At 39.4% G+C, this 13,538-nt stretch overlaps 1 protein-coding gene across 1 annotated transcript in view; it reads right to left on the minus strand.

Annotated features, from left to right (window-relative positions):
• scml2 (Scm polycomb group protein like 2) overlaps positions 1–12,251 on the minus strand; it is a 28,863-nt gene extending 16,612 nt beyond the window's left edge. Inside the window, exons 1-7 of the mRNA XM_040123624.1 lie at positions 12,194–12,251; positions 7,143–7,228; positions 6,769–6,837; positions 6,043–6,113; positions 5,032–5,266; positions 3,797–3,885; positions 2,892–3,135 (exon numbers count right to left, since the gene is read on the minus strand). Coding sequence (XP_039979558.1) covers positions 2,892–3,135; positions 3,797–3,885; positions 5,032–5,266; positions 6,043–6,113; positions 6,769–6,837; positions 7,143–7,164 — 730 coding nt within the window. The 5' untranslated portion in view covers positions 7,165–7,228; positions 12,194–12,251. The remainder of the gene's footprint in view (positions 1–2,891; positions 3,136–3,796; positions 3,886–5,031; positions 5,267–6,042; positions 6,114–6,768; positions 6,838–7,142; positions 7,229–12,193) is intronic.
• Between the last annotated feature and the right edge of the window lie 1,287 nt (positions 12,252–13,538).

Here is a 13,538-nt window from a genome sequence, read left to right on the forward strand (position 1 = left end):
TATAGCAGACTGGAGCATTTCTCTGTTAGATGACGTGCGTCCTACGTCTCTGGGAACACATGACTACATCTACATCTTTGTGGAAAAATCAGTGATTGATGTTTTGCTCCGGCTGCCAAGTGGCTTTGCCGCATCGTTCAACAGGGCAAAATGGGAAGCGCAGTGCGAACTAACACATTAAAAAAAACAGCCTGTGGTTATGTAAAGCAGGACTAAAATATGAGGAAAAGAACAAAATCTTGAATCTGTTCACGCAACTCTGCAGACTCGACGTGGAGGGGTCAGAGCTGCGGGTCACAACCCCACCAGCAAGCCAGCCAACTCAGCGCAGAGCAGAGGAAAAAAAAAAAAAAAAAAAACACACGCAGGACGCACAAATGAAATTCAGGCCTCAACATTCCCAAACCGACTTGGTTATTTCTAAGTCCTTCTACCCTTTTAATAATCTGGACAATAGAACAAATATCTTCAAGTGTCCTGCATTTTGTAAATGTTCACTAAATTCTATATCTTCTCCTTCCACCTCTTATCCCTGAAATAATTCATGCATATTTACCTAAAAGATAATTAACTGTTAAATAATTAATGTCTGACATCACACAATGGTACTATCTTCTAATATTTATCCTATTATATGAATAAAAGGACTGACACTAACACGGTAGCCTACCTTTGATAATTACTTCATAATGTAGTTATGTAGCAACTGCTGAGCAATTTATATCCCTAAAAATAAATTCACCACATTTGCTTTCTTTCTGTTAGATTCCAAAAATATGTAACATTATTGATTAAAATTATCTTCATTATCTTCAATTATTTTTATAACCAGTGGTGAGAGTTACATTAAAAAGTACATGTATTAACAGTACATTTACTCAAGTTAAGTTTTTTCATTTTATGCTATTTTATACTTCAACTCCACAACATTTCAGAGGCAAACACTGTACTTTTTACTCCACTACACTGATTTAACGGCTACATTCACGAGTTACTCTGGAGATAAATACTATGCATACAGAACAAGATGAGCTTATCAAAGAAGATACATATTTACAGATCAAACCACAAAGCAGTACATGATGAAAGCTTATGTTAGTTCATAATGATCCAGTAATATAATAATATTCTGCATAAAAATGTACTCTCACAATTTTGTTGATAATACAGCAAAATGTAGTACTTTAGTCTTCAATACTGTGGTCTGCTTAATAAAGATTACTTCTTGTCTTGAAGACACATCAACCACACAGTCACGCATTCACGACGCAGTCACAAATTCTTGGGAAAGCTCTTTCACCTTGATATTCCCACAATTCAGTTTTTAAAAGTTATTATATTATTATATTATATTGTCTTAATATTCAAGATATACGGTACTAGAAAAACATCTTGGTTTATTATTTACCAATGAAAATGTTTAGTTTTAGAGTTTCCGCCAACCGTGGTCATATTCATCAGCACCAGTTCTCAACTCAAAATGTGAAACTTATTGGTCTCAGCGTCTCAAATGCGACGATTTTCTGCTTTTCTGCTTTGTCTTTGTCACCCTCACATCTTTGTGAAATGAATTTCGTTGGGTTTTGGACTACTGGTCGGACACAACAAGCAATCTGAAGATGTCAACCTGGGGCTTAGGATCATGTGATCATCACAACCTTCTAAAGACTAAACAATGAATCTGTTAACAAAATTAAAATAAATCATTCTTAAAAATAATGATCATCAAATAGTAAATGTGTCCCTGACTGACTGAGCTGAAGCCCAAGGACCACCTACTAAACTCTTCTGTTTATACTTATGCCACAACACATTGGATAGCTGGATAAATACAGTTAATTACCCTCCATCAAACAATTTGGACAGAAGAAGCTCTCTGAAAATGAAGATAAACTAATAAACTAAACAAAATTTTGAGGACACAGTTACAAACAAACACATAAATAAATAAAGTATGAGCTGGCCAGCTAATCTGATGAAGACTGTCTGAGACACATTCTGATTCAAAGAGGGAAACTGCGACCAGCACAACGAGGCTCTCTGGATTCAAGATCCTCTGAACAAGGCCTCTCTGTCTTGATAACGGCTCAAGTCTGCCTCCCGCTGCTCCTCGCGGCTGAGGAGAAATATGACCCCCAGTATCAAGGCTGATGAAGGGGAGGTGAGAGCACAGAGCGATCGAGAGGATTTTTTTTTGCTTCTCTCAAAGTCGAGAGATGAGACGCCAGTGGCCACAACTCAGCACACGGCCAGTAATGAGGAAGCCGACGCGCCAGGGGCTGTGCTTGTGCTGCTCTCTAGTGGTAAACATTGGATAATGTCCTTCTACCGTCAGTGATACAACACCAGTCTACAGTCAGAACGAGAACAATAAACTAGCTTAGTAGTGGCCCAGATGAGCACCTTCTGATTGTTAGGGCAATAATTTGCAATGAACAGCCATATTCCGAATTTTATAAGAACCTCAGTCACACTCAATAGGCACATGAGCAGTAATATCCCTTTCTAATCATTATGGTCTGTTAAACATAATTAATTTAGCTAATTACACTGTTAATTTGATTTTAACATAACACACAGGGGCTATTAATATGGGTATAAAAATTACACCCTGAAACATTATGGAATTATAGCTGGAAGAAATTTTTTTTCTCTGTATTTGGATGCATATTTATGCATGATCCAAAGCGTAATGACATTATCACCTTTATAGAGGAAACCTACGGTATCAGCACCCGTTCTATCATCTGTTGTTCTAGAGGCACAAAAACTGCTGGAAACATGTCCAACTCACAGTTTCCATGAGTTATCTGTCAAAAAAAAAACAACTGTACATTTTCACACAATGCATGACAAGAGAAAGAAAAAAAAACAATCAAAGGAGCACTCACAGAAGTTTCCAGGCGGCTGTAAGCTGTGTTTCGTCAGGGCACACCAGCCGACGGGGAAGATGTCTCTGGAGTCGAAGGGGCACCAGTAGTCAAAGGCGCCTCGCCAGCCGTCAAACATCACGAAAATCTCCTGACCTCGGACTTCTCCCACTGTGGCGGGACAAATCAGGTAGGGGTTCTTCCTGTCTACCGCCTCCAGCTTCATACCAGGCTGGAAGTAGTTTTTAGCAGGGCTGGCTGGTTCCTAAACACAAAAATATTTGTATACATATAAACAAGCAAATAAATACTGCACATTCACAGCATCTCTGTTTTAAAGTCGAGCAAATAGTTATGTACAAGGGAAAAGTAATCCATGAGGATCAAGTCAATTATGTGCCAAAATAAACATTTGTTAGTATGATTATCATCGCCAAAAATGTTCTTTTTATCAATATTAACTCAGTATTCATGGAAAAAAAATCTTGAAAGTATCTGAACATTCTTATGAAGCTCAAAGAAATTTTAATTACATTTTTATTGAGACTAAACAGCAACTTCAAAAACCTGTTTTTCTTGCCTCTGCTGGCAGAATGCTGCTTTCCCCACTCTTTGTTATGATAAATGCTAATAAATGTTCTTTTGTGGCACCGTGTCTAAACTATGGTGCTTGGCTCTCCCTTGTGCCTGTGCTGGTCAATGCAATAATCACAAAAAGAAAAAATTTTAACTACACTACAACCTTTTGTATTTTTCAATCTGGATTTAAACAATTGTAACAAATATCATCCCAGCCCTAAAGAAATTTTTATTTTATTTATCCATTTAAATGATAAATGAGGTGTTTCCCTCATTTTGTCTTCATTTAAAAACAGGAAAGGAACCCACAGTTTTCTTCAACATCGACTGTGAAGGGATCACCTTACCTTCTTGAAAGCAGAGGCAGGGGCCATCTCTGCTCCGCTCAGCGTCCGCAGGAGGAACATGGGCCATGAGGAGGCATTCATCCTGAAACCTGCATGCAATGTCAAAAAAAAAGTACTGTTAGAACCGGGGCGCCTATCCCTTTCATATTTCTGGGTGTGTAAGGCTATTGTTGACAATCCCTAAGCCCAACTTCTTTATGTTAATACTGGATCTGATAACACTTTACTTTACAAGTCCGTAAATTCTACTTTATTTCCAAATAATCTCCTAAAGTTTCCTGGAAAGAACCACATAATTTGATATTAATTATAGTTAAAAAAAAAAAAAAAAAAGAGAAATCAGTTGGTATAGCTTCAGTTATTTCTGACTGCTAAGCTCGACCTTGAGACTTTTATTCAGAAGACAGAGGGTGAGTCTCAGAACTTTTGTCTCTGTCCTGTTATTAGTACCAATCTACATGGTTCTTTCCAGGAATCTTTCAAGTAATAATTAGGAAATGGTGGACCTCTAAAATAAAGCATTACTGATTTTTGCATCGGTGTTATGAAGTACTTTGATTTTTTTTTAATGCCTATTTACACAACAACTACACCTTTTTAAAGATTAATATTAAATAAATTCCCCATTACGTTATTAGAATTTCACTAATCTCTGCTTCGCTCTAGTTATAGACCCCACACATTTTGACGTGTCACAGTAGGAAAAACACGGGTGCACATAATCAAATGAATGACGGCTGAATTCCATTTAGCCGTTTCAGTTTCAGGGTCCCGGCTCTGTGCACGCTGGCTCACTGGCACACCGTCACGACTTAAGGGGACGCTTGAACACAACAGAGCCATTGTTAATGTTATTAGTAACACCTGTGCTTTTCCCCTATCGGAACTCAAAGTGTCTGCTGTGATGGAGGCCTATGATAGAGGACAGCAAAATTAGTTGGAGAGTCAGCAAGTTGTCAGTTGCGCACAGTTTGGAAAGGGCCCCAACAGCCCTGATGAGTCTAATCAAGCAAAATAAGTGAAACACCGACTGTGAGTGCGCCATGAATGTGTCCACGCCTTAAGGAGCAAATAATGTTATCATAACAGTATATTTTCAATGAAGTGTGTATGCATTTATTATTGATGAAGAGAACTGTAATTATTCAAATATTTCACTTCATTTCACAAACTCTAAACCGAAAAAGTCACATGAAAATACATAATTGTCTAAATGTTGGTTTAAAGACCCTCACCCAGCGGTGGCTGCAGCATGTCTCCGTTCCTCTCGCAGGTTCCTATTGGCTGGATGTCTGACGAGTCGACCAGCCGCCAGAAGTCGTTGGTGTTGTCGCTACCATCCAGACGCAGGCGTAGGCGAGTACCCATCATGCCCATCACCGTTGCAATGCACACTGAGTTGGAGTTGCGAGGGTCCCGTGCCTCAAGCTTCATACCTGCTTTGAAGTCGTTGGAGGGGGGGACTCTGGACTGGTGAGGGACACAAAGAGACCTTCAGTCACTTTCACGCCGTTTGTGTTGTGAGGACAAGACTCATCAAATTTGACTCTACTTACATACCAGTATGAACTGAAATATTAAAGAAAACACTGTTGAATTTGGATTTCATTTGAGTAGTACTGTTTTCCTAGTTAGAAGGGTTGATATAATCTGACAGGTTAGAGAACTATGCACAGTGCGACTTCGAATTCATTTACAGTAAATAAAGGATAAGGCTGGCAATTTTCTTCATTTCTGTTATTGTCAACATTTCCCACGAAAAGACCAAAACCAGCAATGTGTTAGTGCTTTTCTCAGTGCTTGTCTGTCTGTGGTTCTCAGCTCATTTGTTCCTACTGCAGACATAAATCTTTAAAAATGGGTCACAAACATAAACTCTCGATTAAAAAAAAAAACAAAACAGAAAAAGCTCAAATAATTTTCACTATCAGGAGTAAATAGGGTATTTCGGCTTTGGCTGCACAGAAAACACTTGTTAGAAAGATCCATTTATTGTTGGTTTTGGTCTTGACAATAAGAAAAACATTGAATATCACCAGACTTATCTTTAAACAACACCTCCAACTAAGCAACAGCTATTTACACAACATCAGAATGAACATGCTTGTCCAATATTTAACAATATTGAAAATGCATCTAAGGAAACAAAAAAAAAAAAAAAACAAACAAACAAACAAAAATATATATATATATATTTTTTTTTAAATGATATGGGACATTAAAAATGCATGTGAATGAACAGCTACCTGTTTGAAGCAAGTAGGCGACGCTGCAATGGAGGACGTTTCTCTCAGATAATCTTCCCAACGGAACGGTTCTAGCAACAAAAAAACAGCGGAAACAAACTGCCGATTACTGAAAGACTGTTATAGCAGAGTGTGAGAGAAAGCACAGTGGTGACAACCGTAAACTACAAGTGCTAAATTGTACTACAATGAATTGACCCAAACAAATCGAGGCTGAGTTCACAAAATACTTTTAGGACGGAAAAAAAACTTCCGTAGTGCTTAAGAAACACTTTTCAGCAAGTTTTAATGTGTAGGCATTCAGCCACTAAGCAGTAACCAGTATTTCAGCATTTTACAAAACTAAGTCTTACTGAAGTAAATCATAAAAATAGTGGTCCTTAACAAATTGTTGGCTGTAAAACAGACTGCAGAGAGGAAAACAGACATTTCATGCTTGATTATGCCACAGCTGCTAAATCTGCACAGTTTATGGAGGTTTGTAAGAAACATGCCAATAAATGTTTGTGAGAGAGTTTGTAAGAGAGCTTAACATGTAACTTATGAGCGCTTAGGTTACTAGTTACTGGGTACTGGTTAATAGGTTACTGGTCACTGTTGATGCAAGCACTAACAGAGAACTGGCTGAATCAAAAAAAGCTATTAACTCAAAAAAGATTTCGGTTGGACCATAAATGAAAAGGAGCAACAATGAAGGGGAACAAGCCAGAGATCAGAATTGCCAACCATTAGATTTGTCGAGGGCAGAGCCTGCTGTGATGCTGCTTCGTCTCTCCTTCTTCTCCTCCTTTTGATCTGAAATCAAAACGGTGATTGAACCGCTCATCAGAGTTTGGGAGCCTCTGATATACAGACTGTAATTACTGTGAGAATGAAAGCCACAGACCTGCAATTGCAATAGTTCTGAGTAGAATCAAAACAAATGCCAAGCAGAGACAACAGCCAAAAACTGAAATTATGTGATGGGAAACATCAGCGAGCGTTTCGATCCTGTTGCGAGTTTGCTTTGTGATCAAATTGGTGCCGAAGCCTGCTAGTACATTTGATAATCAGGTTAAGTCCAACTGGACGACCAGAAAGACAGCATGGAGAAGGCCTACCTCTGTGTGGTGTTCGGCCCATGATGACCAAAGTTAAACGCGATGCTGCAGAGAAGGTGAAGTCCGACAGACCGTTACCTAGTCACCTACGCAAACACAGCAGAAGAGACAGACGCAGTCCAAAAAACGTCATCGAGAATATTCAAAAAAGTAGCAGACAGCACAGACCTGCTCTAACGTATACCTTGGCTAAACATCCTGGGAAGGTGATCATTTCATGAGCAAGTTTATGAGGGGGTGTCATGTGATATTTCACAGCAGTGCCTTTTATTAAATTAACTCTGGGACCATTTACTCATATCTTGCACTGCACTGTAACTGAAGCAAAAGTTTTATTCTCCTGTTTAGTCCGTCTCATTCTTTTTATTTTTATCATCTATTTTATTTTACTCCTATAAATCCTGCTTTACTGTGTCGTTTTATATTATCTTTAATACGTTGTGTTAATGCTTTTTATGTCTTATGTAAAGCACTTTGCCTTGTTGTTGAAAGGTGCTATAAAAATAAACTTGGCTTTAACAGTAGTAATATTTTATTTATTTTATGCAATAGTTTAATTTTATTTTGTTTAAATTTATCTTGATTTTTTTCATTTTAACTTATCCTGTTTTACTTTATTCTATTTTGTTTTGGTTCATTTCGTTTTAAAGGTCGGTGATATTTTTCTCAACAATGACAAGACCAATATCAACAAGGAACTAATCCAGCTAACAAGTGTTGTCTGATATAACCTTTTTTTCTGTGTTATTAAAAACCACAATGAGAAATTCTGTTGCACTGGGCGACATGTTCCTTCACTACAATGAACACAACACCCTGTAGTTGATTTTGACGCAGCCCAACATACGCAGTTCTGCAGCAGTAAATATTCAGGCCCAAATGTGTATAAATCCACAGCGTTAAATAGTCCCCAACAAATGCGCTACTCAGTCCTGTTTGAGTAACGTTTGCTAAAACCTACGGTGCTGAACTGTTTTAGAAAATTCCTTTTTCTTCTTTTAAAAATTAAGCGATATATGTACGTAACATACTTTAAACGATTTTTGTCTGCAGGAAGAACGAAAGGGCAACGGGAACAGTACTGCAATCTGGGTAGGAAAGTCAGAAAGTAATTGGTGACGGACTAACATGTTGGGACAATAAGAAAAACGGAATAACATTAGTCAAATTCTTTAACATACATTCGTAATTTCAATCAAGGCCAAGCTTCCATTTAAATACACTAATTTTAAACTAAAATACTGTTTTGCTGCAGTTTGTTTGCTTCAGGTTTCATTCTGTAATTGTCATAGGTAATTGTCATTCATATTTTTCTCACTGCATTACCATAATCCTACGACCTCTAATCTGTTACTCACAACTTGGATATAAACAGATAATATTCTATAATTTAGTGAAACTTTTTACATTAAAAAATACAACAGTTATAAAGAATGCATTAGAGCCCAACAACAACATGCAATCCTATTAATTTTGCATAATATATAACTATCATAACAACAGCAAAAACACTAACAACATGCGTGCTCGTGCTGACATAAAGGGATTTAAAATAAAAACAAATAGTGTGTGTTGTCCATATGTCCATATAAACTCCTCTGGCAAAAACGTTTGAGTTGACAGCTTTGCTACGCTACTAACATTTACTCCTGATGCTCTGTAAGGATTCATATAATAAAATTGTTACCACACTGTTTATGTTGAAAATCTGGCCCAAAAATCCAGATCAGGTTTACAAAAACTCTCAGCATAGTCCCACTGCCTACAAAGTCCGTACATAGTGATCGCTCAAAACGAAGCAGGAATAGAATCCCAGGTAGCAGAGCATCAAAAAAAGGCGATATATTCAAAATTAGGTCCAGAAATTCAAAGTTTTAAATCTCTCCAGAGGCCAGAGAATGTCTCCTTTCCTTGGGATTCAAAATTCGAGCATCTGCAATGTATTGTGGCTGTCCCTCCCTCTGAAGACCCCTCTGTCTCTGCAGCGAATCCCCCCATTGAGTCAGAAGGAGCCATAAAGATTCCAAGCTGCCATAAAAAGCCATTAAGACGTGTGGACATGGGACATCTGCCGGCTGACATGAAAAGGATTCCTGCTCTGCTCCGCGCTCAGCTTCAGACTGGTTCAGTGTTTGCACTGGTCTGTCTGCCTCACTCAAGAGACCAAACCGCCCGGTAGACCAGGAAGCACTTAATTTTTACAACCTCCATTTCCACAAAGGCAACAGCTGATCTGGGATTAGTGTAATGTTCACAAAACTGAACAGTGAGAGGATCTGAGAAACGGCTCCAGACCTGGTTTTCAGGAGAGGCTGTAACTTTTGTTTGACAGGAGGAGCAGTCAAACAAAAGTTAGTAGTGAAAAAAATGGATAAAACTTTGTGCTTTACACAAAGATACTTTGTTATCATCATAACAACAATAATCTATGTCTGCTGCATTATGGAGCATTTTTTTTTTTTTTATATTTGATGCTCACACAAATACTGTTATTCCATATTTATTTTCCACTGATTCTAGGGGCTGCAATAATGATCAATTTCATTACCAAATCATTAATCAGTTACTTTTACACTTAGTTAATTAATCATGTCTATAAAATTAAAAAAAAACCCACCACAAGATCCCGGAGCCAAAGGTGATGGCTACAAATTGCTTAACTTGTCCGACCATCAGTCCACAAATCCAAAAGTTTTCCATTAACAATAAAATAAAACAGAGAAAAGCAGCAAATCCTCACACCTAAGAAGCTGGAACCAGTCGGTTTGGCATTTTTGCTTGATGAATAACCTAAACGAGAACTGATCATCGAAATTGCCATTGATGAATTTTCTGCTGATCAGTTTTTGATGAGTCAATCAAATGTTTCCACACTAGCTGATCACATATCCATAGTTTCTCTTACATGCTTACAACCATAAAACTAAGACAAACATCTTCATTTGTAATGAAATGATGATGTTTCCATTACGCGGAATAAACACCCACAGGACGTGTGCTTGCACAGTTCTGGCGGATATTTTTGTACAACCAAGCAGGAAAAAAAAACAGAAAAGGGCCTCAACTTCTCAGAGGACTATTTTGACCTATATCTACGGTAGGGAGACAAAAGCAACGTTAAAATAGCAACACAACCCAAAATAAAGTTTATGCTGTTTTTGGACCAGATGGCACCCAGCAAAAACATATGCCAGTTATCTTCCCCAAAGAAGCTATTTATTGATTTTCTTCCTCTTCAAACTTAGATAAGAGCTGCAACTAACTACTATTTCCATCACTGGTTCGTCTGGCCGTAATTTTCTTGATCAACTGATTGATCCTTTGGTTAATAAACTGTCAGAGAATGATGAAAAATACCCATCACAATTTTCCTAAAAACCCAAGCTGGCATCATCGTTGCTTGTTTTGTGCGACCAACAAGTTCAAAGCCCAGAGATATTCAGTTTACCACCACCTAGGGCAAAGAAAAGCAGCAAATCTCGGTCTGCAACAACTGAAAATTAAAGTACAACAATTCGAGTCATTTTTCAACCCGAAACGCCACATACAGTATTGGCTGGTTCCCGTCTCTCCAATGTGAGGATTTGCTGCTTTTTCTTTGTTTTTTATGTGACAGTAAACCGAATATCTCTGGGTTCTGACCTGCTGTAAAGACACTTTGGTAGACGAAAACCGTGATCTGTTAATGGAGGTGATCATCGGCAGATTCATCAGTGACGAAAAACAGCCATGAGTTGCAGCTCCAAGCGAACCTTCCCAACCGAGAACCTGGAACTAGGTCATATTTGACCTTGCCGCTTGAAACGTGGTGAAAAGAATAATCAGTTATCAAAATTTACAGTTGCATAAAAACAGAGAGAGCAGCAAATCCCCACGTTTTAGAAGCTTGAGCCACCAAATGTTTGGCACTTTTGCTTGATCAATAAATGACGATCCACTGTCACACTACTTAGTCGTAGACTGATCATTTCTACCTGATGTTGCAATTCATTTAAATCATAAAGACTTAGGGAAAAAAAAAAAGAGGTTGACAAAGTGAGTTTCGGTAGGTTTAGCATATTTTTCTGTTGCACTACAGGGGGAAATGTATCCTTTTTTTTCTCTCTTCTTTTAAATCTGATAGCAGTGAGATCGACCTGCACGTCCAGACTGAAAAGCGATCTTCCCCGCCTCGCCCGGTGTCTCCTCCGTCAGGGCCGGACAGTTTGGAGACACGGGGGGGGGGGTGTGTCTGTGGAGTGAAGGGGACTCACGTTACTGCTGCCGGGAGGCTGCGGGGCTCGACCCGCCGCAGGGCGTCACCTCCAGGATGGTAACTTGGGGTATTCTTTCACCCCCCCCACACACACACACACACACACACACCACCAACCAGAACTGTTTTCGTGATGCCAACATCTGAGGTGCGTCGCCTCGAGCCCCCGTGGCACCAGGCAAGCACGTATGCTTGATCAAAGAGCGGTGTTTTCTGCGGGATTTGCGGACTCTAGGTTTTTGGGGGGGGCGGTTTTTTGAGATGAGAGACTGAATGAGCAGAAGATTTAAAAAAAAAAAAAAAAAAAAAAAAATGAAACGTGAGGAAAAGTCTGTGACGCATTTTCATTCGGGGTTACGGTCACATTTTGTGGGCGGGACGGTGCTCGTTATCACAGGCTAAGCCCTGCTAACGTTATACATTATAACGACGGGCGACAGTACGCGGCCGGGGGGGGGGTCGCGCCGAACGTTTCCCCTGTCTGCGGTGCAAATCCTCCCGCAGGAAATCCAGTAAACAGAAAGCGAGGGTTGGGGTGGGGGGGTGGGGGGGGGTAGAAATCTGCGGGGTCCGATGTAGCTACTGTACGCACCAAGCTCCCCGTCTGCGCGGACTACAGTATAAACACGCTCCGCTATCTACCACCGCGCGGGCAGATAGCGCGGGGGGGGGGGACGGGGGGACGGAGGGAGGGAGAAATCTGTCCCGCTTTCGGTTGCAGCCCGGAAAACAACGGAGCGAGAAACCCGTCTTTTGCAGCACACGAGAGTAATAATGAGACATGAGCCGTACCAACCGTTCGAACAGGGTATTTTTTGATGGGAGATTCCTCACTTTCTATCGGATGCAAGCCGCCATATTCGCTGCAGCTCCGCGCATGTCCACCGCGCAGTGCTGTAATTCATATTTTTCCACTGGAGCTTAAAAAAAAAAAAAAAAATCAAATAAATAAATAAATAAAAACGGAGAGAGAAGGGGGGAACTAATTAATTAATGTCATTAATTACCCCCCCACCACCCCTTTTTTTTTTTAGCCGGATAATGTTTCGTGTCGGGGCTGGATAATAAACTCCATGTCGAGTGGAAACGAAAACGTGAACATTGTTGTTGCAGCTTCCTGTTTTTCATTGCAGGAGAATTTGATGAGAATGACGCGGGTGGCGTATACCCTGCAGAATCCGAACCGTCGGGTGTACGATAAGAAGAAGAAGAAGAAGAAAAAAAAATCTACAAGATGCACTAAAGAATAACGTAAAAATAAAACAGAAGAAACCCCCCCCCCCCCAAAAAAAAAAAAAAACAAAAAACCTCTAGTGGGTTCGATCATTGTAATATTACAACGAACCAGCACGATGGAGAAAAACAATATTGGGGGATCAGTGCTGGATTGGCAAATCATCAAAGTTGGGAAGAAGTACCCAAATCCTTTTTTCCCCCCCCTAAAAGTACTTATAGCACAGTGTAGAAACACTGTGTTACATTCAGACGACACACAGATATAATCAGCAAACAGTACAAAAAGTACTAATTATGCACATGTGGTGCTTCTTACAGTGATTATATATTATTTCATTACATTAGTAATATTAACCCAGATAAATGTAGCCTAAGCAGTATTTTGGATGTTGCAGCTGGTGCAGGTGGAGCTCATTTTAACTTCTGTATATGTGCTGTAGCATAGTTTGACCTGTAACAATGCATCAGATTTCATAATCTGTATTTAGTATTGTAGCTGGCTAACCACGTGGTAGACTGTGGCATTATTTATTGGTGGGTGTGTATTGTACTATTTTGTGCTCATTTGTGATCTTCTGCATGTGAATTTTGTGAGCTGTCGTTTGTCTTTTTAACCCCTGACCGGTTTAAGCTGCCCCTGGCTCGTTTACAGTTTGATCAGTGTGCCCCCTCCCGATCAAATGAACCAATCAAATAAATAAACAAACTTCATTTCTCTGACATCATTAAAGTTGATCTTCTTTTATGGTAAACTGAAAATATGTTTTGTGTCTAACATCTTAACCTGTAAAGTGGCCAGTAGTGTAATATAGAGGGGGGAAGGATTCAGTGTTTCCCTCAGAAATATAGTGAAGTAGAAGTATGAGCTAGCATAAGAGAAATACGCAAGTAAAGTATGAGTACCT

Source organism: Xiphias gladius, chromosome 1 (genome assembly GCF_016859285.1).
Source record: "Xiphias gladius isolate SHS-SW01 ecotype Sanya breed wild chromosome 1, ASM1685928v1, whole genome shotgun sequence".
NCBI lineage: Eukaryota > Metazoa > Chordata > Actinopteri > Istiophoriformes > Xiphiidae > Xiphias > Xiphias gladius.